The following is a 25,979-nucleotide window of genomic DNA, read 5'->3' as shown; positions in this document are numbered from 1 at the left end:
AAAGGTACCAAACAGCTTCCATGATAAAACACGCCTTTGTTTGGGACTCTCCCATCCACAAATTCCAATGCGCACTCCCTTCAGTCATGGAATTCTTTTACCTCTCTTGATACTTTATCTTTTACACCATTCATCTTCAAGACTTCCACGCCATGTGTATTGATCTATCATAGACTTTTACTATGTCTATGTATGCCACATGAAGCTTTTTCTCCTTGCTTTAAAATCTCTCACATGATTTGCTTCATAACAAATGCCGAATCCATTCACCCTCTTCCTTGTCTACGCTCAGTCTTCCCTCTTCCCATCGGTTCTTTTGTCATCTATCTCACCTCCTCAGTTAAAATCTTACTTTACACCTCCCTGGTATACTAAGTAACATTATGCTTTATAAATCTTACAGTCACCTTTACCACTCTTACCTTTATCACAGGAAAACAATCATTCCTCTCATTCATTCCACTGAAACCTTTCCCTCAACCAGATATACCTTAAACAGTCTGGTTAGTTACACATTTACACTTTCACAAAAGTACAGCATCAACTACTCAGGTACTCTTTCTATCTTCATTTTATTAATTGCCTCCTCAGCAGTGATACACTCAAGCATTTCCAAACTTCTGCTTAACCCTTCCACTTTTATCTCATTCACCTCCGTTCTTCTTTCTTCTTCTTCCCCCTCCACATTCCACAAATCGGCCAAATACTCGCCCAGGCGACATAAAACTGCTTCTAAGATCCATGTACTCAATAACCTTCCTCTCTGTATTGTCTCATCTCTAGTACAGATTCATAATCTCCCTTAATTACTTCTTCAGATTCAACCTTACATTATCTACAAATGCCTTTTTTTTCTCCCTATCATCAATGCACGATCCATGCATATGTTACTCTGAGATCCGTTACCTCAAAAACCTTTCTCTCAGGATTTACATCCCTAAAGAACAACTTATTCTCAATAATTTCTTTCTACATTTATTACTTACCTTCCTTCTTTTCCTCTGTACATTTTGTCAATCAATCAATCGGTCACTCTTGACCCTCATTCATCTTTTACACTTACGCATGCTCACTTCACTGTCACACACACACACACACACACACACACACACACACACACACACACATATATATATATATATATATATATATATATATATATATATATATATATATATATATATATATATATTGCTATAAACTGGGGGCTTGGTTGAGGAGAGAATTGAAACAATTTATTATAAGGTACTACCAAAGAACCAAGGGGGCCCGAGTTTATAAACAAAAGGAAGGTATTTGAAACTCACCTTAGATTTTTCCTGGATTTACAAGTAAATGATTAAGGTCGCCATTTGAAATTAGACTTCTTTTACAATTAAAAGGGGTTTATTTACAGAGACTAGGTAAGTATGCAAGGAGACAAAACAGAATGCAAATTGTAACCAATGGGCAGGCTCATCAATTATATACAGTGAGCAATAATGCAGTACTTGGCAAACAAGCAATTTAAACATGAAGGGGCTAATGTACAATTATTCCCGTTATAACAATAACTTGGTCAGGTCAAAATTACATTAAATTGTCTCAGTTAATTATTCTTCAAAAGGTATAAACTCCAGGATAATGGAATCAATTCATGTAAAAGTTCTGTGGGGCCAGCAACGGACTCTTGCAATCAGGCTGCGACCAGGAATGGTTGCAAAATTTGGATGGCAGTCAGAATTAGCAGACAAAGATTGGCAACTGAGCAGATGATGTCTCCCCTGTAAGAGAGGTTATGAGTTAACACCACACGAAAAGAGGAATGAAATCTCCCTATAAAAGTATTACACAAATGCACGTTCTTAAACTCTAAACATTACGTAGCCCAGAAGATAATTATAAGAAATCACGTAATCACAGTCTTGGAATTGTAGTGGATTGGGCTCGGAAACAATGAACACGTGTTACTGACACATAAAGGGGGAAACTTCAACACTTGTATCAGTTAGACTAATTTTCCCTTAATTTGCACTGGGGTGGGATAATTTGATATTTACCACTGGATACTTTAGTTGATTTCAAGGCAGGTTATGGAGCGATTTACAGGGATGCCGAAGCAGGACAACTTAACAAAGGGAAATGCTTTTGTGGAGAAAGGAATTGAAGATTAAAGGAATGGAAAACAAAATCAAGGGATTTTAGGGTGAGGAAAGGAGCTGGCATACTGACTACTTGCGATCCACGAACCTGTTCGACAGTTGTTGGCGCCAAACAATCAATTCGGCCGTTCGTCAAAGGTAGTTTCACCCAGCATAGAGTGGAAAGGAACACAGACTTGCGTCCCTGACAAGATACAGGAGGTCTCTGACTGGCTTCTCTGAGACGGCAAATAGCGTGGGCTGTTTGTCGAAATTTAGGCCAATCGGACCTGCAAAAGTCATACAGCCAGCAAAAAAGCAGAGGGAAAGGATCCTTAAAGATTAAGTACTTAGAGGTTAAGGTCCTACCTGGCGGCTAGCCCCACTATGCCTATTAAGCTCCCCCATACCTATCTACTCCCACGTCGCTTAATGGGGGTGAAAAGGGGTCCCCATTGTTTCCCCAGATCAGGTGATTGGGGGAAGTGATCCCTACATTGATACAAACTGGTGCGAGCTGCTATTCTCTGGTTCAAAATACTCTCACTGCTACGTCACCTGCCCTATTTCCCTGCCCCGATCATCAAATGAACAGAGAAACTGCATTTCAAGATTAATGATACACTGGCATCTAAATGAGGGAGGATAAACCCTTGACAATATATATACTGTATATGTATATATATATATATATATATATATATATATATATATATATATATATATATATATATATATTCATGATGTTGCCTTGTTATATGTATACCACCTCATGGTTTTTATATATTTACTCTTCTTTTTATCATGTGTTATAATGTATTGTATGTAGTAGTAATAATTGCTGAAATATCATATGTAGCATAATGTCAGATCACAAAAGAATTAATGCTTTAGATAACTTAACAACATAATTTAGAATTAGCAATACGTTTTAATAATAACATAGTATGTGACCACGCAGTTTGTCCCCTAGCAACAAGTGTTCTGTACTCGTGTTTTGGACCAGTTGTTGTCGCAAGAATAATGAGTGAACGAGTGCGGGAATGGCAATCGAGTCGTAGGAGTCTTGTCTCATACAAGAAAAGATGAATTATTTCACAATGTTTCATGTACTGTTCTGAAAACCAACTTTGGTTCTTCGTCTTTGTTTTGAAAGCGTGCCGTTTGTGGCTGGCCAGTTACTGTCTGTTTTGATCATGTTGAGATTTCGTTAAGAGCTTTGTCCCATACGATTTTCTGCTCGAATCGCATATGCCCTTTTGAGAGTAAATGCATGTATCTCGATCGATTAAGCCATGTTTTGTAGGATTGCATTGCTCTGATCACATATTGTTCTGACGTTGCCTGGTTGTTTCATTTCCCAATGGAACCCTAAAGTTTGCTCATTCTGATTTCTGAGACCGTTAGAGTTGGTTCTCTCTCTCTCTCTTCAAAAGAGATAAGTTAACGTAAAATATTTTTGTGGTCATTAATATTAAACTTAGCTCTTGAGATCTGAAATTAGGAAAACTGTAATGGCGTCATACGAAAAGTGTGTTTTGTGGATTTTGCAAAGGTTTTCACAAGCTTGTGTGAGGTCAATTGAAATTTTATTTTTTACTACCATGGTATAACAAGGGATTTTAGGGAAATTTTGCCTTAGTGAAACTATTATTAATAAATCTTTTGTGTTTTTTTGTGTGCTCTTGTCTTTGCAATCTCTTGATTTTTCATATGTTATATTTTGGTGATTTGACATTTATTTACTTAGCATTTTAAATATTCCTTGATAATTTAAGATTGCATACTTGATTTAATTTTCATTTTTTAAGATTTTCTTTTCAAATCTTGAGTAATTCTTGATAGATTAAATTTTGCTTGATTAACTTAATTCCCTGATAAATTAAAGTTTTGTGAATTAGTTTTGTTTAATAATTTAACTCAAGAATTAATTAAATTTTTGTGTTGTTTTCAAGTAATTGTAAATTTTTTAGATTGTGAATTCTAATTATAAATTTTAAATTTAAAAATAAATTTTTGTATTTAGTGCTTTTAAAAACAGTGTTTCATTTACTGACCACCAGTGAATAGGATTAAATGTGTGCATAAGGCAAAATGATAAACATGTTTTGTTCCTTTAGTTTTGTTGAAGTGAATTAAGACCAGGGAAACAGTTAAAGTTGTTTGATGGAGTGATGCCCTTTTACTCTAGTATATTTCTTGTTTAATTGTTGATACCCCACACTTGTTTTGATAAACTTAGTTTGATTCTTCAGATGGTTAATGAGCTTTTTAATGGATCACTGTTACCTTTAGAATACTCAGTCATAATTTTTATTGTTATGATAGTTCAAGTATCTGGCTGAAGTGAGGTAAATGTTTGAAGTCTGTGATTAGTTGTGTAATAACTAGGTACTTGGTACACTTCATGACAATACACACACACACACACATAGTTAAGTACTTTATTTGCTTGCAGATCACTTCACGCATAATTTTCATCGACGGTGAGCTAAAATTCCAATGATTTCCTGTTTTACATGGCTTCATTTTCCTGTGACTATTAATTATCCGTAAAGATAGAAAGACTATTTTTCTTATATGGAAATGTTGTAATGAAATTTTTTGAAAATATAACGTCCCTTCTTTTGATTTTTGTACCATTACTCGAAAGAAGGATATGTGTCTGAAAGGAACCACTGAGTTCTGGTATTCAGGCGCTAAATGGATTTTGCTACGTTGCCTGACACGCAAACCTTCCACGCTGGAAGGTGTGACGTTGAAAGGCGGCAGTGTCTCAGATACTGCTGCTCAAATAGCGATAAAGGAATAGAAATGTCCTTTTTTAATAAGTTTTGAGTAACCAAAATCACAGCGCAAATGTAAAAAGTTCAGAGCCATTGATGCGGTGTCAACAAATTCCCGCCAAATCGACTAACGAGAAAGAGGCGCCCAAGATGTGTCGGGCTTTGGGGGAAGGGGGTGGGGGCGGGGACGCGTTTACAGAGGAGGGGCGGAGTTACCTGGAGAAGCATCACATGACAGTGACTCAGTTGGGGGGGAGAGGGGGTGTCCTCGTGAAACCCCTCTTCTATCTCCCATCCCCCATCATGGATTTCTAACTTATACCTTGGCTACAAGTTGATTTACTCGAAATACGTATAGCTTACATCATATACTTGTTAGGCAATGATCTCAAATAGCTCTGCTATCCTGGTGTGTAGATCAGGCTAACAGATTACAAATGTTGTTATGAAATTCTTAAAGGAAAAAAAGTCCAGATGACTTACACGAAAACATACACAGATTAATTTTGCAGTAATGTAATTACGTTAACATCTTAGGTGCAGTATTGTGTTACTCGATCAGGCAGTCAGTCAGTCTTGTGCCATCTCGAGCAAGCATCAGGACAAAGGAGGCCTCCTATAACATCATTTCTAAAAATAACGTTCGCGAAAGGATACAAAAATATGATTGCACCATTTTCATTCTAAGAGAAGGGCAGTAAAGTAAAGGGGTGTGATCTCATTCTTGTCCACTGTTCCAAAAACTGGTTATGATGGTATTGGTTTTAAATCAGATTGAGTTCAGCATTATAGACATACATAAATCTCTCTCTCTCTCTCTCTCTCGTAGAAATGTACATTTTGCCATTGACAGATGTGAAAGAAGTGTAGAAACGGCTCAAGACTTTTATAGTACTTTGATGTCAAGGACCATTTTTTTTTTTTTTTTCGGGTTGGAAACAGGAAGGAATATATAGGAGCAAAGTGTATTGTTGAATTATGTTAAACATATCTTGCGCTTAAGCTGGGATATAAGGAAGGAAAAATGGACTGCCAATTTTAACTGAGAGTAGACTCAAAGGTTTCCGTTTGTGCTTGATTTACAGATATTACTTTGGGAATTGTTTCAGAAGCCTCTTGATTAAGTTGCTCGGCTGTCTCGCCCACGTACACGTCTAGACTACACGCCCACACTCACCTCAGAGACTGAAAATCACGTACACGAGGATCAAACGGTCTTTTCAGTATGCGCGCCATATTCTCTTGCAGAATGTGGAATTCACTTGTTTTCCCAATGTTTCCTAGAGGGGGGAAATCAAATAATGTGAAAAAAAATGTTATCGGTTTATCTTTAGTCTCATCCTTATCTCTCTCTCTCTCTCTCTCTCTCTCTCTCTCTCTCTCTCTCTCTCTCTCTCTCCTAGAGGAGGAAATCAAATAATGTGAAAAATATTAATCGGTTTATCTTCAGCCTCTCTCTCTCTCTCTTTGGATGGATGCATAATGCAAGTGGAATGTGATAAATATGTACTCATCTCCAAGAGGAAAGTTAATCAAGATAACGGTGAAAAGAAAGTGCTGAGTTGGTAAGTTGTTTGTACATATTAGATAAGAAATTATAAGAAGCCATATACTCTTTAACAGTCTGATCAGATATACAGGGTCACTACACGTGACCGAACATCCAGTTTTTCTTTTCATCTGGCTGAATTCCATGTTTTATTTTAGCATTCCTTCGCTCTCCAAGGAAACCGGGAGAGAAATCATTCCTTGCATCCCAAAAAGAACGAAACTTCACGTTTCTATCAAAGGGAAATCCAGTCCTACCGAGATGAATATTCTGAATTTGGCAAAACAAACTTGTCACTAAATGAAAATACGATAAAGACAGAAATGACCAACGACTGCCGGAGAAGTTAATTATTTATAGTATTTCTCCTTAATGGTCCCATACATTTACAGTCTTGCTTTATTAATATATTAACGATGGATATTAAGATATAACAGTCACTCCTTCTCAAAAACATTTAAATGCCGAGACTTGAAAGGCTGGGAAAATAGCGCAACTTCTAAATGCAGACATCAAATGCAACAAAATATGAAAAGGGAAACAATCATTCTTCGTATGACTTAATACACATTTTATTCATTTTATTTAAATGCTCATTTTCACGTGCACAACAAGGAAAGAAAGAGAGATATAGAGAAAGAGAGAGAGAGAGAGAGAGAATATCTTGGTTCAACAGCGGCTGATGATGGGAATTTGGATGTAGAAGTAACAGAGTGCAGTCTGGATGGAAAAATTAGGGAAAGGTGTCAGGTGTTTTGTGCGACCGCAGAATCAACATAAAGGTTAAAGGAAGAGTGTATAAGACAGTAGTGAGACCACCTTTGATACATGGAGCAGAAACATGGCCGGTAAAGAGAGTGCAAGAGAAGAAATTGGATGCGGTAGAGATGAAAATGCTCAGGTGGGTGTGTGGAGTAACAAAAATGGACAGGATCAAAAATGAAAGAATAAGAGGAACTACTAAAGTCGTAGAAGTATCAAAGGAGGCCCAGGAAAGAAGACTGCAGTGGTATGGCCACGTGATGAGATCGGATGAGACATATGTAGGGAGGAGAGTGATGCAGATGGAGATGCCTGGTGGGAGAGCAAGAGGAAGACCGAAGAAGCGAAGGTGGATGGATGTAGTTAGAGAAGATCTGAGAGATAAACAATTGTCAGAGGACGATGTGTTTGACCGAGCCAGGTAGAGGAAAGCTGTCAGAAACATCGACCTTACATAGAAGTGGGAGAAAAGATGAAGAGAAAAAGAAGTTTAAGTCTGAGTTTGTGCGTGGCTGGGTTTGGAGAATTATGGAAGAGAGAGTTGTGCTGGGTGATTCAAGTGAGACAATAGGAAAGAGAGAAAAAGATCAAGTGAATGAGCTGGAGAGTCTTCTGGAAATGTGTGAAGTATAAAAGGCTTGATTGTTGGAAATAAGAGGTTTCCAAAGAGGAATGTTTATAAGTATACTTGGTTAAGGAGCAAATAGCGAAGACATAAAAGTTTGCTAGATTATGTTCAGTACTGTGTAGATGGAATAGTAAGCTGACAGATGTATCTTTCAGAAGAAGGATGGCTGGAGGTATATCTGATCATTATTTGCTTGAAGCAAAAGCTTAATGTACTGGAAGTTCAAATTAGAGAGGAAGCAGTGAAAATCTTGTTGTGAATGAATTAAGGCAAGTGAGTTTGCTTAGGAATGCGTGGTAAGAGCATTTAGGGCGGAAATAAATGAAAAACTACGGGTTTAGAGACACAGTTGGAAAAAGTATATTAAGAGTAAGTAAAACTTAAGGATGGGTTTACAGTCAATGGAGAGTGTTTCTCGGTACATGTGGGTAGAAAGAAAGGATGAGAGTGGTAAAAGATTAGATGATATCGGCTTTTTTCATGTTTTGAGTAGTTCCCAAAAACCTGAGTTCGGTTAAATTTCATATCCCAGATCTTAGTAGTAATCTCTAGTACCATTGGTCCAGTATCTCACTAAACATTCTTTATGGAGTTTTTTTATGATTCTGATAACCTTTGAATTTTGCATTTGAAGCTCCCCACGCTATACCATCGCCCACACAGTACTAAATTTATAGTTTATTCTTAAGCCTTCTGTGAGGTTCAGTACCATTCAGTATTCTAGAAGTTTTATTCCGGATGTAACCAGATCATGGAGTGATCATGGAGTTTTGGGGATGCTTCAGTATGTCAGGCAATTTTACTTATTCATTTATCTTTTTATTTATTTATTTATTTATTCATTTATTTATTTATTTATTTATTTATTTATTTATTCATTTATTTATTCATTTATGGTCCCTGTTGGGAAGGGGAGATTAAACTACAGAAAAACTCAGAACTTATCGATCAGTTGATCTTGTACCGAGCGTAGGTAACACTATACTTCCTGATTCTAAATATTCGACCGGATTTGGCGATACCTGCGATTAGAGCATTATTATTATTATTATTATTATTATTATTATTATTATTATTATTATTATTATTATTATTCATGCGGCAACCCTGTTATTATTATTATTTTTTTTTTTTTTTTTGTCTGTCACAGTCATCCTATTCGACTAGGTGGTTTTTATAGTGTGGGGTTCCGGGTTGCATTCTGCCTCCTTAGGAGTCCATCACTTTTCTCACTATGTGAGCTGTTTCTAGTAGCACACTTTTCTGCACGAGTCATGGAGCTACTTCGGCATCTAGTTTTTCCAGATTCCTTTTCAGAGATCTTGGGATTGTGCCTAGTGTTCCTATGATTATGGGTACAATTTCCACTGCCATTTTCCATATACTTCTTATTTCTATTTTCAGGTCTTGATACTTATCAATTTTTTCTCTTTCTTTCTCATCTACTCTGGTGTCCCATGGTACTGCGACATCAATGAGTGATATTTCGTCTTGATTTTGTCAATCAGCGTCACGTCTAGTATCACCCTATCTGTTCTGATACCATAGTCCCAGAGGATCTTTGCCTGATCGTTTGTTATCACTCCCTCAGGTTGGTGTTCGTACCACTTGTTACTGCAAGCTAGCTGATGTTTCTTGCACAGGGTTCAGTGGAGGGCTTTTGCTACTGAATTATGCCTCTTTTTTGTACTGGTTCTGTGCAAGCGCCGGACATTCGCTTGCTATGTGGTTTATGGTTTCGTCTTTCATATTGCACTTCCTGCATACGGGTGAGATGTTATTTCCATCTATTGTTCTTTGGACATATCTGGTTCTTAGGGCCTGATCTTGTGCCGTTGTTAGCATTCCTTCTGTTTCCTTCTTGAGTTCTCCCCCTGTAGCCATTGCCATGTTTCATCGCTGGCCAGTTCTTTTGTCTGTCTCATGTACTTTCCTGTCCTTGCATTGGTTTGTTGTGCCATTCCTCTGTTCTGTTTTTCATTCTCCTGTCTATGTATATTTCTGGGTCTTCGTCTACTTTTATCATTCCTTCTTCCCATGCACTCCTTAGCCACTCGTCTTCACTGGTTTTCAGATATTGCCCCAGTGCTCTGCTCTCGATGTTGACGCAGTCCTCTATGCTTAGTAGCCCTCTCCCCCCTTCCCTTCGTGTTATGTATAGTCTGTCTGTATTTGCTCTTGGGTGTAGTACTTTGCGTAATGTCATGTGTTTTCTAGTTTTCTGGTCTATGCTGCGGAGTTCAGCCTTCATCCACTCCACTACTCCTGCGCGGTATCTGATTACTGGTACTGCCCATGTGTTTATGGCTTTCGTCATGTTTCCGGCGTTGAGTTTTGACTTGAGTATCGCCTTAAGTCTCTGCATATATTCTTTCCTGATTGTGTCCTTCATCTCTTGGTGTTTTATATCCTCTCCTTCTATTATTCCCAGGTATTTGTATCCTGTCTCATCTATGTGTTTGATGCTATTCCCGTCTGGTAGCTTTATCCCTTCAGTCCTTGTTACTTTGTCTTTTTGTATGTTGACCAAGGCGCATTTTTCTATTCCAAACTCCGTCCTGATGTCCCCAGATACAATCCTTACAGTCTGGATTAGGGTATCTATTTCCTTGATGCTCTTACCATACAGCTTGATATCCATGAACATCAGATGGTTAATTCTATTGCCTCCTCTCTTGAGTTGGTGCCTAGCATCCATCTTCTGTAGTACTTTTGTCATGGGAATCATGGCTACTACGAAGAGTAGTGGGGACAGTGAGTCGAACTGGAAGATCCCTCTCCTGATGTTAACCTTTGCTCGTCTTATCCCAGAGCTTGTAAGTACTGTATTCCAGTTGAGCATTGTATTTTTAAGGAAGCTGATGGTGCTTTCCTCTGCACCATATATGTTCAGACATTCTATTAGCCACGTGTGCGGTATCGAAGGCTTTCTTGTAGTCAATCCATGCCATGCTTAGGTTGGTTCTCCTTCTCTTACTATTCTTCATTACCATTTTGTCTGTTGGGAGCTGGTCTTTTGTGCCCCTACACTTCCTTCTGCAGCCTTTCTGTTGGTGGCGGGTGGGATGGTGTTTGTATCCTCTAGGTAGGTGTATAGGCTTTCACTGATGATACGGGTTAGCAACTTCCACATTATTAGTAGGCAGGTGATAGGCCTGTAGTTACTTGCTATATTTCCCTTGTTCTTGTCTTTCTGTACTAAGGATGTTCTCCCTGTGGTCATCCATTTGGGCGCATGGTGGTCTGTGATGCAATGCTGGAGTTGTTCTGCTACTCGTGGGTGTAGGGCCTTGAAGTCTTTGAGCCAGTATCCATGGACTTCACCGGGACCTGGGGCTTTCCAGTTGGGCATTTTCTTTAGTTATTATTATTATTATTATTATATCCAAGCTGCAGCCCTATTTGAAAAAGTATATTCTTCACGCGTAAAAGCTCCAACAGGGAAAGTTCTGTGGCTGAATCATCGGAACTGCAAAAGTATCAAGTGGTTGTGAATGCTTTCGTGTTGAACAGACTGATATAAGCTTTATTTCAACGTTGGTTTGTTTGTACGTTACTTCCCTTGAATCGTTTATTCTTCACTTTTGTACGTCTTTCCCTGCAGGAGCTTTTGTGAGTGGAATATACTTCTCCAAATAGGGTTGCAGCTTTGATAATAATAATAATAATAATAATAATAATAATAATAATAATAATAATAATAATAATAATAATAATAATAATAATTATTATTATTATTATTATTATTATTATTATTATTATTATTATTATTATTAAAAATAAAATAATAATAATAAAATAATAATAATATAATGCTCTATTCGAAGGTAACATCAAGTCCGGTGAGATATTCGGAATCATTAGGCACATTGTAACCTACACTCGGCACAAGGTCAATTAATCAATAAATTCTCAGGTTTGCTGTAGTTCAGTCTCCTCTTGCAACCAACCACATTCCAATGGCCAAAAATTAAATAAATAAATGGATAAATAAATAAATAAATAAATAAATAAATAAATAAACGGATAAATAAAATAAAATGACAAGACATACTCAAGTCTCTACCAAAACAAAGAATTCACATAACGTCCCTGTTTTGAAGAACTGGCGTATCCCATTTTTTTTTAACTTTTTAAGTTTTGGAGTTTTCCAGTGTTTGATACTTAATAACATATCAAAACTTCAGCTGTTTGCGTTGTCACGCTTGCCAACCAAGTTTCCTCAAAGAATGAGCTGATTATAAGCTCTGAATGATATCAAAATCTTTGAAGCCTATTTTCTGGGAACGGGGAAAATTTGGTCTAATGCCAGTTCGTCAGACTAGGGACGATATGTACATCAAATAAACATCTAGTTAAACGAAAACAAAAAAAATTTAAATACACTCAAAAAATGCCTTTTTTTGGCCTCTCACAGTGCTATTTAATTATTGTATTGATACAGAAGAATAAAAATTAAGAGATTACGCTGGACAGTATTTCGTATATCTACTGTAAGTTGTTTGAGATGAAGGGACGTGAAATTCGTAACGAGAGAATTATTGAAATTCTCTAACTGCATTAATTTAAAATCTATAAAAAAGAAGAGATGATTCAATTATGGCTTTCAGTTCTTTAAAGAGGAAAAATACAGTAGCTTAAATGTGCTAGACAGTCTAGTGCTAGATCTAGATTGCCTTAAACTTAAAACTTTTTTTATTCTTTTACCACTGACTACTGTAATTACACGACTTACTCGGAAAAACAAATATAGGACGCCATGTTAATGACCCCAAGCAGAAGCAGTCGATTTAATGGCTCCCTGATCGCTTATGTTTGTTCGTCTGTGTCATTTTTTTTAGTCGATGACTCACACCAAGGAATAACCTTGAAGCGACGAAGACAACTGGCGAAGGGTATTTAGAAGGGAAGTCGGCAATCGGGAGAGAGAGAGAGAGAGAGAGAGAGAGAGGTGAAATGACTCACTGAAGCCTATGAGTCATAAGGGGTACTTCTGGACCACTTTAGCCGACCGCTGTCTGTGTGAGACTATTAGCGACATCCACCGTCCTTCCTTCCAGCGCAGGCGACGTACGTTCCCGCGGAAGAGAACGAGGGGAGGAAAGTTATGAAAAGGGGAAGAACGTAAGGAAGAAGTTAAGGAAGAACGCAAGGAAGACATACAAACGTTAAGTCTACGACACACACGCAGAAGTATCTCCTGCTTCCTCAACACTTTTGATCATGTGTCGAATATTTTCAGAAGAAAATCAGGTCAGATGATTGAGATTCAAGAACAAGGCGACACTGACGAACTCTTTCTGCACACTTATGAGAGATTATGCTATAAATTTTCTTCAAGTTCTAATAAAATTTATCCGAATTCGACGCATGTACTGTACATGTACGTATGAGCTGAAATAGTTATATATAATTTTTGTAGAACAGCGGGGAAAGTGGTAACCTCTCTCTGTACTAGCTTATTTTTTTTTATCTTTTATTAGAGAAAATATACAATGTTTTACATTTTTTATAGTATGACAATCAGAATTTAATCAAAGTTAACTTAACTTTACCAAAAACAAATATAATTTTATCTTACCATTCGGGTTGACAAATATTTTATTGTACTAGCTTATTCGGTTCTAATCCAACCACGGACGGAAAGAGCTTCTTTGGTTATCAAAAACATGCACACATACACAGACACACACACACACACACACACACACACACACACACACACACACACATATATATATATATATATATATATATATATATATATATATATATATATATATATATATATTAGAGTGTGAGCAAAGTTATGAGGTGGCTGTGACTGCGAGCGTGTGATTTCAATATGGCTCTCTTGGTCTGTGATTGGAGACACTTGATATTTTAATTAAAAATCCATATTTAACACTGAACTGTCACCTTGGTCGTTCGACTGATTTTTTCTTAAAGCCGAGTCTTTATGAATAAACTCACGGTTGATTTTATTTACCAGAGCAACCAAATTATTCTGGCATATTTGACGTCAAGCTGTTGCTGTGACGTCAATCTGACCTGAGTCTAATTATCTTTCCGCAGTAAATCAAATGAATACATCGTTTATGGCAGTCATTCCCCTTCGTCAACATCATATCACTTTGTTTTTACATTTGTTGCGGTTTCCTATCCTCAATTTAAGACGGGATTTTCATGCCTTTTCCCTTTACCTCTTAAATAGCCCCTGTGGGCTTGTTCTATATGAATAGTTTCATCTTCTGAATAATAATAATAATAATAATAATAATAATAATAATAATAATAATAATACGTAAGCATTACAGTCTTCCAAGTCCCTTACTTTACATTTTGAACGTACTCTATGCAAACTAAACCGAAATTGAGGTTAAAAAACCATTTAACGTCGTCATTTGGTATTCAAAAGCATCGTTCCTCTGCCTTTTCTGTAGTTTCATATGCTTTGCACTGAAGATATGATACTCTTGCAGAGCTAGGGTTTGAATCTGTAGAAGCATTTTTGCTCTTAACTCCATGCGTTGTTGATAACAGGTAAAGGACAGTTTTCGACAAATATGTAGGATGTATTATGACAGAGGTTCGAGATTCGAATACCTTTTAACACGACGGATGTTTTTGCCTGTATAGAAGACTCTCGAATTTGGGGAATGCCTGTGAAATCTATGTACTTTGTTTAACGCCGTAGTCATTTGTCAATGACTGGGAAACCCCCATCTTAAGCTATATTACGAAAGATCTCCTTCCCACGGGCAGCAATTGTTCTTCTTTTTCGTTAAAAGGCAAATGCGCAGAATATATATACCATCTCCACCAAGTTCTTCAGACCTTGGTCTCCGCTGTGAAAGTTCCTCACATTTTTTCTCCGGTGGGTGAGCGAAATATGTCAAGAGCAAAAGAGGAGTAGGCTGAAGTCACCAGTTACCATTGAAACTTGTCCTCTCGCTGAATCACAGAGCATCACAAAGTGCCCGAGGGTGATTCACCAACTGGCTCGTTCTGGAGCCTCGGGAATGTTTTTTTTTTTTTCTACTTGGTGGTTCATGTTGCCTATTATTCATGACTGTATCATCACGGCGAAATACTCATGAAAACAAAGGAGGGGTACGTAAGCCTCATATAACCAGAATGATCGGGAAATTGTTGTGTAGGTCTACTGTTTTCACTCTGGGTCGTCACTAGTCTGCAGCGAATACACATAACGTCACATATCTGCTTGAACATCAAGAAGAAGAAGAAGAAGAAGAAGAAGAAGAAGAAGAGAGAGAGAGAGAGAGAGAGAGAGAGAGAGAGAGAGAGAGAGAATATTTGATTTACGCTAGGAGAATGGTTTCATCAAGCTCTTAAGTAGAGACCCGGCAGGGTGGAAATGATTTCGTTCACGTCATATATATATATATATATATATATATATATATATATATATATATATATATATATATATATATATATATATATATATATATATGTGTGTGTGTGTGTGTGTGTATGTGTATGTGTGTGAGATATATATATATATATATATATATATATATATATATATATATATATATATATATATATATATATATATATATATATATATATATATATATTTATATTACAGTCCTAAATTTAAATTTATTGTTTCCTCTACAACTTATTGGCTACCTATCTTGGTTTTGAGTTCAACCAATGACGTACCGGATGCACCTCCAGCCACTCCTCCCCATGACATCCACCAACGACCTCTTCCATTTACTCTGTACTGACACGTAATCTAACAAAATCCCGTCCTCTCCTTTTTTACTTTTCTCTGTATGCTTATGAACGGTTATCTTTAAAAACCTCGTAATTCCAGCGATAAAGACCCTTTCCAAACACACGTAGATGTAAATGTAATTATGACCAGTGAGTGCGATAAGAAGGAAGCGACGAGAAAGTTTGAGGAGGAAATAGTTCAATATTAGTCTAGGGTTAAAGACACAAGGGTGGAAGGAGTAGACTTAGAGAGTGAATAAATAAAATTAAAAAGAAAGAATAATGAAAGTGAACAAAGACTTTGGGGAGAATAACTGTTCCACAGGGAAGTGTAAGCACAGAGCAAAGTTATCGAATAAATGGATCTCATAGTAAAAGGTGCAAATGGTTTACATGATGTCTGAAAAGAAGAAAATCCACCACTGACGGGACGAGTATTTTGGTGAGAGAAGAGAACCAACCACAAGAAAGTTTATGACAATTTTTGCATTCACCTCCCTGCCGAGGCCGGATAACCTTGGAATGAATGCATATCTGAATGCTGTAGGAGTTGAGGGTGCCATTGGATAGAATATAGGATTTAGGCCAAAGCCAAGCGCTGGTACCTATGAGGTCATTCAGCTCTAAAAGGGAAATTGACAGTAAGGAGGTTTGAAAGGTGTAACAGGAGGAAAACCTCGCAGTTGCACTAAGAAACAGTTGTTGGAGAAGGTGGAAAGTCAGGTGGAAGAAAGAAAATATGAACGGAGGTACAGTGAAAGGAATGAAAGAGAGTGCAGCTAGCGGCCGAAGGGACGCTGCAAAGACCCTTAAGTAATGTCTACAGTACTGAGGAAGTCGTGCAATCGGAACTTCAGAAGATCAAGCGAAGACGCAGTGCATTACTACCCTAATACAATTCAACTTGTATTTTAATATTTAATTACGTTTTATTTTATTCGTTAATTTGTTAATTTATCTGTTTTTTCTAATAACTGATCTCCCCTTTCTGCATTTCCCATTACTTGCTGTTACGTCTTTCGAATGAATACCATACCATATTCTTTGGAAGGTTGAATTTCAAGTCAATGGCCCTTGTGGGCTTGCTCCATAAGAACAGAGTTCATCTTCTGAATAATAATAATAATAATAACAATAATAATAATCTTGTGGAAGGGACTGCTAAGGATGTAAAAACGTTCGTCAAAGGACTGAGGTGATTACAAGATGGGAGCTGCGATACGGTAGTAAAAGTAACCGAGTTGCTTACCAGTGTTCAGGCTATGTCTGGATGAGAAGAGGGTTTCATATGAATGGTGAGGGGGGAATAATTATCCTCTTTTAACGAAAATATAAAGGTGATGGAAGTAAAATTATCTTTATTATTATTTCAATAGATGAAACCTACTCACTTGGAACAAGCACACGGGGGCCATTGACTTGAAATTCAAGCTTGCAAAGAATGTTGGTTCCAACCTCCCATCGCAGACCCCACACTGCAGCAGTAACTATCATGATACAGAGCCAGTGGTTTTTCATCGTCCTAGGGGTGACGCGAACCTGCGACATCTGAGTGGCATGCCACGACACTAACCTCTTTACCAGCGGACCAGCGATAGATGTAATAGAGAGAATGTTAGAATCATAACATTTCTCATTGTAACTGGGAGAGTGCATGTTTTGAGAAGAATTGTCGGAGAAAACAGTTTGGGATTGGACTCTATTGAGTGTGGGATCAAGGGTTTGTTATCGGACAGATATATCAGAGGTCTGAGAGTGAAAGGGAGAAGCTGGACATGAAGTATACATGTACCTAAGTAAAGCTCAAGATGGAGAATCTATCTACATAGGGGAATTAAGGACCTTGTGTAGATGGTTGTTTCTTGAGGGCAATTAAACATTTTAGTTTTCTGTAAAAAAAAAATATTGAAATGGCTTCGTCTGTCCGTCCGCACTTTTTCTGTCCGCCGTAAGAGCTTAAAAACTACTGAGGCTAGAGGGCTGCAAATTGGTATGTTGATAATCCACCCTCCAATCATCAAACATGCCACATTGCAGCCCTCTAGCCTCAGTAGTTTTTATTTTATTTAAGGTTAAAGTTAGGCATGATTATGCGTTTGGCAACGGTAGAGGAGAGACCACCACAGGCCGTGGCTCAAAGTTTCATGGGCCATGGCTCATACAGCATTATACCGAGACCACCGAAAGACAGATCTCTTTTCGGGGGCCTTGTTTATACGCTGTACAGAAAACTAGATTGCGCCTAAGAAATTTCGGCCCATTTTTTTACTTGATTATCATGAAAACAAAGCTTGTTAGAATATGTAGACGTAAGCGAGGCTGGTTTGGCGCAAAGCGAGTTTAGGAAACGCTTGTAATAACCTTTAGTGTTTTATGTCAAGAGTCATTAGAAAGAAGAAAAGATAGGCGTAGTAGGTGCAAAACTGTGGAATAAGAAGTTTGGTCAAGTATCCAGACCTATGAAAGGTGTTAGAAAATGTTTACAAAACGACCAAGTAAAAATTGAATGTTAGCCAGATTAAAGTAACGAAGGTATATTGAAACTAGGAAGATGGAGAAACGGTTGAAGAAAGACAGGACGGTGTTAATTCGTGTAGCAATTGGGAGTAACTGCAGCAGGCGATGGTAAGACGAGAATCAGGAGAAGTTCAGTTACTGCGAAAACAGTAGCAGCAACTTTGCAACAGGTATGAAATCGAGTATCGTCTTTGGAAAGGAAATTTAGAGCATAGGAAGTGCTTGACGAGGTAACTCCTTTATGAAAGTGGAGTGTGGATGTTGAACACAAGAAAGAGATGCAGAAACTGTCGATACTGACTGTTTGTGCACTGTATGTAGGGCAAGAAGGGTTAAAATTATGAGAAACATGGAAACAAAGAGAAGTGATCAAAAAGGGTTGTTGTACTGTAGGTGAAAAGAAGAATCAATGTTTGGAGAACGCGGAAAAAAAATTGTATGATTAGAAATACCTCTAAAGAGAAAGTTTCCGAAAGTATAACCAAGAGTTGAAAACTGTCATTAAAAACACGCTTGACTTCAGATAATTTTTTCAGTGGAGGCCCAATTTTCTTTCACAAAAACAGAGATGTGGCATCATGTTTGACCTACCCACATGGTTGGCATAGAGCAATTAGGTCAGCGGTCATCTGAACGGCTTAATTTTAAATCAGTCTGCACTCAAAGAACTGTCTCCCTCAAGCTGACATTGTGAAAGGACTGCATAGAAAGCCGACCGGAAACTACAGTAAATGACAGATCTCTGGGAAAACCATAATCAAGGGATTAGCGTTTAGAGAAAGATTTAAATGGCTAAACAGATCTGGCCACACCCTAGCGATCTCCGAGTGTTTGACAGACTATAGTGAGTGAACCGAAATATTTACGGAGAAATGACAACATCAGAAGTGTTGATACAGAGACGAGAGGCTCAACATGCAAGTCTTCTTTCTGCATAAGCCGTTCAGCCATGATTTTACAGTAGAGGTAATGGATAAATATTTTTGTGCAAATGTTACAGACAAGGAAATCCAAGATGGCGACCATTTATGCTAGTACATGTTAGCTATCTAGACTCATAAAACGATTTTCATGTAACTTTTGATATAGCTGGTCCATTTAAATGATCTTAGCATCAAGAATGCCCAGATTGTTCTCTTGTTCTGATACACCCACTTAATATTACACACACACACACACACACACACACACACACACACACACACACACATATACATATATATATATATATATATATATATATATATATATATATATATATATATATATATATATATATATATATATATTATAATTCCCCGAGGTAGAGCTATTCGGATATTAAACATCTGTGGCTTAATGTTTGTGTATATAAATATCACTGCGATTTGATAAAAATTCAAAATGTATGTCTTATTTAGGATTAACTTTATGTATCTGAGCGCATGGATTGTTGGCTTTCTATTACACTTTGCATGCCATTGTAATATGATGTGATATAATACGTACATAACAACGGCCCCACCCCAATACACCACACTGGGCGGAGACGGACGAGAGAGTTTAGATCTGATTAACGACAAAAACTTGATAAACACCGCAAGATTTACACAACTTGCTAAATAGAATGCACCAAATATCTGGAGATATAAACAGCAATAATGAAGACGGCATATGCACAAAAAGATGAAATGACACGAATGGAGAGAGAATGAATGCTGTCGAGCCTTGAAATATATAGAAACAATGATATCCAATGCAGGTTCTTATGAGTGAAAGAACAAAACAGACAGATCAGTGGGCAGCCTAAATAAGATTTGAAAGTTAAATAAGTTGAAATCACACCTGCGAATGCTGCAGCTCAGTCTAAAAGTCGAAACCAGCCTTCACTTGCGTCAGTAGTGCCGATGGAGTTTTACGAAACGTGGCTAAATTACCTCGGATTCGCGCCTAAACCATTTCTTGCTGGAGACGCGAGTATCTTATAAGATCTCTGGCCCATTATTAAGCAAGGCCTAAAGAATACTATCATGATCCATTGAACAGCCCAGTTTCTTTTTTTTTTTCATCTAAAAAGATAATAAAACAGTGTAGTTTAGATCGTATTGTTTACGTTGCTTTCATTGTTCTATACGCTTGGCGTTCTTTGTTTGTTGGTGTTCTCCTTAAGAATCTCCGATGACAGGATAATCGTTCGGCCAGACGCAAGTTTGGTTACAATATATCGCTCTGTGCGGTGTAGATATCTTTGAATACAGTAGAAGACAATGCTATAGTATTTCATTTCACTCATAGTACTTTACCGACATTTAAACTTTGTTTTGGCGGCTTGTATGGGCGTAACCCTTCAAGTTCATTCATGTTTACGCTGAGTGCCAAACGCACGATAATATCATAAACAACAAGCGCATCTTTCCTGTCTCCGGCATTACCTCTTTAGCAACAAAATTTGGATGGTAATAATTTGTTATTCTTCAACAGCGAACTGTGGATATAACTCCCTTAAGTGAAGCAAAAGGCCGAGGTTGAAAGTCAACGAACGAGTGGTAAACATGGCGTACAACATCCTCCTTCCAAACCGCCCCCCCTCCCCCGGCAGCCGAACATTCGCCCCGAGAGACGTGGTAGTATAGCAACGGGTGACTTCGGTGAACGGTCTGTGTTAAGAACGTACTCTCCCCTCTATGTTACTTTATCGGCTTCATTGCGGTTATATGTTGTTCGTTTTTCCCTACAGACACCGTGGTTGCTTTACTGATAATTTTAACGAATCAGTCGAGTACGGAAAGCGTTTTCAGTGGTGCATTGGCTAAACATGAGTTTTGACATGAAAGAGCTGACCGGCTCCGTTTGGGAGAATTTGGTGAACGATCGCTCGTTCGACTTCCAGGTCAGGAATTATGAGGTAAAGTATTATTCCCAGTTGGAAATGATTGAATGTGTTTCAGTTTCTTCAGATATTGTAGGTACCACCGTCGTGGCTGGTATTTGTTTTGGTAGGCAAGGTAGGAAACGTGTTCGTGGATGACAACGTACGCAAGCACGCACTTACATGGTAGTAGGGCTATGAAATGGAAGAGCAGTGTAGCTTGTTACCGGGTAGTCTTGACTATGTAGCCTTGTCGGTGGCCGACATAACCATGGCATTGTGTAGGCTAGGAAATGCCAGTTCGATTGCGTCATAGTTCTGCCTCCAGGCATGCCATATCCTCCTCGACCAATGAGAGCGTTGGCTGTGATGTCACTGGTAAGCTGGCCAATAGTAGGCTAGTCGTTCTCGAACAGTGGTGTGTCGAAACTATATATATACTGTATATATATAATGTAAATTATTTTTGCGTTTATGTTCCGTCAGTTTCTTAGAGATACTGTAATCACCATCAATAACTTCCGAACCTGTAGCACTCTTGGGTGACTTTGTTAAATAATACTTTTAAGTGCTGTTGAACTCTGAGTTTCCGAAGAGCTCGGTATGTTTGTTAATTTTCCTTTGGTAAATATTAAGTTTGAATTTAAGTTTATTTCCAAATTGAATTGCGTCTTTACTCCTGTTTCATCAATATGCACATCGAAATTGATGTGTCTAACATGTAAAACCGAAGGATGGTGTAGTGATTCTTCTCATATGTAGCAGTGACAGCGATCTTGTAGGTACTGTTCCTACTGGAATATTTGTTGGGTATTGTGCTTTTAACTGGAACCCAGAGCATTAAAATGCAACGATTTTGTTGAATATCCAACCCCAGAATCAGAGATATTACAGATGTAACCGCAGTTAAGGTAATGATTGATATAAAATGGTTTCAGTGGTTAGGTCAGCTTTGTTTTATTTACACAATTCGCGGATGTCAACTCGTGCTTTTGTGCACAGTAAATGAAAGCAAGGTTATAGCTTATGTTGATAAATCTCAGAGTTCGGAAACCTACTTTTTAAATGCAGTTTTATTGGGCGATCCATCGCCATATTCTTTCCGAAGAGGGTGGGGTTGGGTGGGAGGGATGGTCTAATAGGGGTCTCCCAGGATTGGAGATGGGCGGTCTCTCGACGAGAGAGAGACCGCCCGGGGGAGGGGGGCGGGATGTCGTCGCGTTAGCAAGGCAGGTGATATAAAAGCTCGTGATCTCATGGTGCCATTTATTTGGAAGTAAGCTACTCTTGGTGAAGGATATAAACTAGCATTTCTTTAAGATCACGAGATAAACTTAGTTACACCAAATAGGGACTTGTATTACATAATATCCCTAAGATCATCGGCTTGACGGCGTTATTTTAGTGCTACATAGTGAATAAGTTGGAGCTTTTAAAAACATTTGACTTTTATGGACTTAAATTCCTATGCTAGCTTTGAGTTACGTTGCAGTTATATCTTCGAAAGAGTTGATCGCTCATAAAGCACTGTGGTGTTCTCATGAAAGCTGCTTGTTACCAGAGTATTTCGTTAAGGAAAGTCTGAAGCAACTTAATGTGTGGTGGCCGCCTTAGGCTAAACTCACCATTGATTGAGGGATTGTTCAAGATTGGATTTTCCACCATGGCAAATTTTACTGATGAATTAGCGGTATGGTTTTTTGTTTCTATTCCTCCCCCCTTTTTGTGTGTGTGTGAGAGAGAGAGAAAGAATGTTGGATGGAAAGTAGAGGCATAAAATACTTAGGGGGTTTGCCCAATATCGCCCTTTTAGAAATTTATTTTGTGACACATTGCCCATTTTTAGTGGTTTAGTGCACGTTCTTACTTAACCTACATTGCCAACCCAGGGAGTAAAGTGGTTGGCAGGAAAATTGCATAGAAGTTAATCAGTATTCATGGATTCTCTCTCAGCCACCCATCTTCCACTAATTTGTTAAGGTTTACGCTGTTGAGGGCCTTCCATTCTTTCAAATCTCACTCCAAGGCAGACTCCTCTCACCCAAGATTACGTCAAAACTTACACTTCCATGTTTTTTTTTTACACTTTTTTTTTACTCTAGTTTTTTCACCTTGCTCTGAGTTATCTGTCGTGTGTCAAGTTGATTTGTAAATGACATTTTAATATTTTTTCGGTTTATTGACTTAATTTTTGTTTTGTTTTAATGACCATTTTATATTTTGTGTCAAGGTCTGGTTTTTGTGAAGTTTTACTCTACAAATAGTTAATGTCCGTGATAGGTATCATTGTGGACGGGAAACAAGAATTAGTTGGACTTGAATAATTTTAGAATGTTCTTTTAGCTCCTTGCTCCTTGGTTTCCATAAGAAGCAAGAAATTATTAGCCAAGTTCCCCTTCAGCCGCTGACCAGGTTTAGCGAACGAGATTTTGTCAGTGACTGGGGTGATTTATTTGTTCGAGGCACTGGCAGCATATTGCTTTAGTTATATATTTATTATGAAATGTGATATGACAGTGGTTAGTGACCTTCTGGAGCGATGGGTGGGTTGCGGTTTTTAAGCGTACACCCGTTAACTTCAAGCCCTTTAGTACTGTAGAGTGGCTGGTAACGTATTCGCACTGATGAGATACGATTTAGTTCAGAATTCTTTTGTGGTCCGGATGACGTAGATAATTTATCTCAAGTCGAAAGGTCCCCGGGAAATTGAACTGCCTTCTAATTATTCTCACCACAATGCATTTAGTACTACTATAACCACCGTTAAGTTTGCACAGAAACCTGGCACTTCCGGAAAAGTTATCTCCATTTACGACAGTATTCATCACACACACACGTGTCACTCAATTTCCGTAACTTGAGTTTCATTAACCCTAGACTGCTATACGTTTCCCCCGTTTGAGAATGTTTTAAATAAAATTTATTTTCATTTCTGTTTCAGGGAGATGGAGCCCAGAATGGCCGTCAAGTCCCGGATGAGAAGGGTGTCTCCCAAGGGGAGACTTTCCCCTTGCGCACGACTTCCGTTGAAGATTATGACAGGTTTAGTATAACTAACGTGCCGCCTACCCTTCCCGACGATATCTTTGATGACATAGCTCAGGATTGGACAGAACCTGATTTATTAAACCAGTTGGGGACGGCACAACAACAACAGAGCTTCAATGAGCAGCTGCCAATGTCAACACAACCATCCATCGTTGTAGTGAGTACTACTCAAATTTCTTGTGATTTGTTATTGGTTCAATAATGTTATGCACGATGTAAGTTATCTTTGTAGTAGAAAATCGGTTTATTATGTTGAGGAGTCTTACACAAGGTAAAGAAAAATCGCAAAAGTTTTAAGTAATTGTGTTGTTACCGAGTATATAAAACTTGTAATTTCCAAGATTGGCAGTCTTTTCTTTTAGATTTGCATATTCGAAAAAAAGTAACACGAAGGAATTTCATTAAAACAATAAATTTGATTTTAAGTAGATTATTTGTCCATGAAGGCTGTTGACATTTTGACACCCCTTGTATATAAAAAGGCGATCTGCTCTATAGGAAAATTGTTGGACAATGCTTAGAAAAAATTGCATTAAAAAACAAAGGAATCTTTTGAAATCACATGAAATGAGACGTCGTTAAACAGTGCCTCGTCCGTGTTCTTACGCTGTTTAGCAGGACCAAAACCTTGTTCTTCGAGCATTTGCACGGTGTTCGTGGGCGACCCATCGAACATAGAGGAGGAGTTGTAAACCACAAAGCCAGCTCTGCAGGGTGAGGGCGGTGCAATCGCGCGACTTGTTGGGACTTGCGGGTAGCAGAGACTACGGTGGGCTCTGTCACGTCTCTCAGATGCAGTCGTCTCTGTTGAATGTAGCAGTGATTCTGCCTGTCTTTTCGGTGTTGAACGACAGGTGGTTTGATCCACAATTGGATAGATAAAGGTAAAAACAGCATCCTGTGAAGTTTTCGACACGGGAAGATCCCACTGGTAGGTTAATTTTATTAAGTGATTTCTAACTGTGTGGTGGTCTGTGTGACATGTTTAAAAAAAACCCAGCAAGTGGTTTAGTATTAAGGTTATTAGCTTTTGTAGTGACATACGTAGTTTTCACTCCCACGTAGTCTTTCGGAGATCTGTATATACGGAAGGATCTCGTAGTGTGATGATAAATATCGTTCGCGCCTACTGGATACGAGTGATGTATGTGCACTTGTTGTCTCATGCTTTCTCTTGGCCCTGATTGACTGTGTTAATCATTGACAGGTGGGTTGAAATAACAGAACTGTTAGTATGTCCTATGTTTGGATTGGTTAGTGTTAACCTGGTGTAGATAAATCGGTAAAACTGAAGCCTACTATTGCGCCCTTGTGGTTCGGTACCTACCACTTCACGTGCAAAATGGGTTCCGTTTCTAGTACCAGTCCCTTGGGGATGTACGTGAAAACATAGCAAAAGACGGTAGTTATAAACATTAACAAAAGACATGAACAAAAGCATAAGTAAAAGGCAGTAAATATTCCGACCGGCGACACTGAAACCAGGCCGCTGTAGTAGCTTTTAGTTTTGCCGATAAATCTACCACGGTTGCTTGGTTATATACCTGTTTGACTTGAGTGTTTCACGCTACTCTGAGTGGCCAATAACTGTGCTAAGCCAAAGATAATTGTGTATAACAGTTAAAATGCACATTTAATTATCTTTCTGTGTCGATTAGATCACGCGTGCTCTCACCATCTGGTGAAAGAATACTTTTCAATTACAGCTGTCAATTTTTTTTTTATACTTGACGATTGAGGTAACACATCAGTTGTAACCCATGTCTTGTAATCATAGTAAATATAATCTGGTCTTGAGGCGGTTGCCGGAAGCTTCCTGAATTTATAAATTTTAAATAAGTTCTAAGTGTCAGGATTATATTTGTTTTACATAGTTCCTTTCGGAAGAAATTTTTTAAAATGATGTGTAAGTGTATTTTAAAATTAAATGCCCCTGAATATTAGACCAAGTTCAATGAGAGAGAGAGAGAGA

At 38.1% G+C, this 25,979-nt stretch overlaps 1 protein-coding gene across 8 annotated transcripts in view; it reads left to right on the top strand.

Moving 5' to 3' along the window:
* Nucleotides 1-18,885: 18,885 nt before the first annotated feature.
* LOC136826278 (cellular tumor antigen p53-like) overlaps nt 18,886-25,979 on the top strand; it is an 83,184-nt gene continuing 76,090 nt past the window's right edge. Inside the window, exons 1-2 of one of the 8 annotated variants that reach the window (XM_067083464.1) lie at nt 18,886-19,077; nt 23,901-24,164. In XM_067083464.1, the coding sequence (XP_066939565.1) occupies nt 19,027-19,077; nt 23,901-24,164 (315 nt within the window). In that variant the 5' untranslated portion in view covers nt 18,886-19,026. Of the gene's footprint in view, nt 19,078-20,691; nt 20,996-22,224; nt 22,650-23,900; nt 24,165-24,637; nt 24,939-25,979 lie in introns of those variants that run through there. The other 7 variants (XM_067083472.1, XM_067083463.1, XM_067083467.1 and 4 more) reach the window with 7 other exon arrangements.

Source organism: Macrobrachium rosenbergii, chromosome 40 (assembly GCF_040412425.1).
Source record: "Macrobrachium rosenbergii isolate ZJJX-2024 chromosome 40, ASM4041242v1, whole genome shotgun sequence".
Lineage (NCBI taxonomy): Eukaryota > Metazoa > Arthropoda > Malacostraca > Decapoda > Palaemonidae > Macrobrachium > Macrobrachium rosenbergii.
This window is presented reverse-complemented; position numbering and strand designations above follow the sequence as displayed.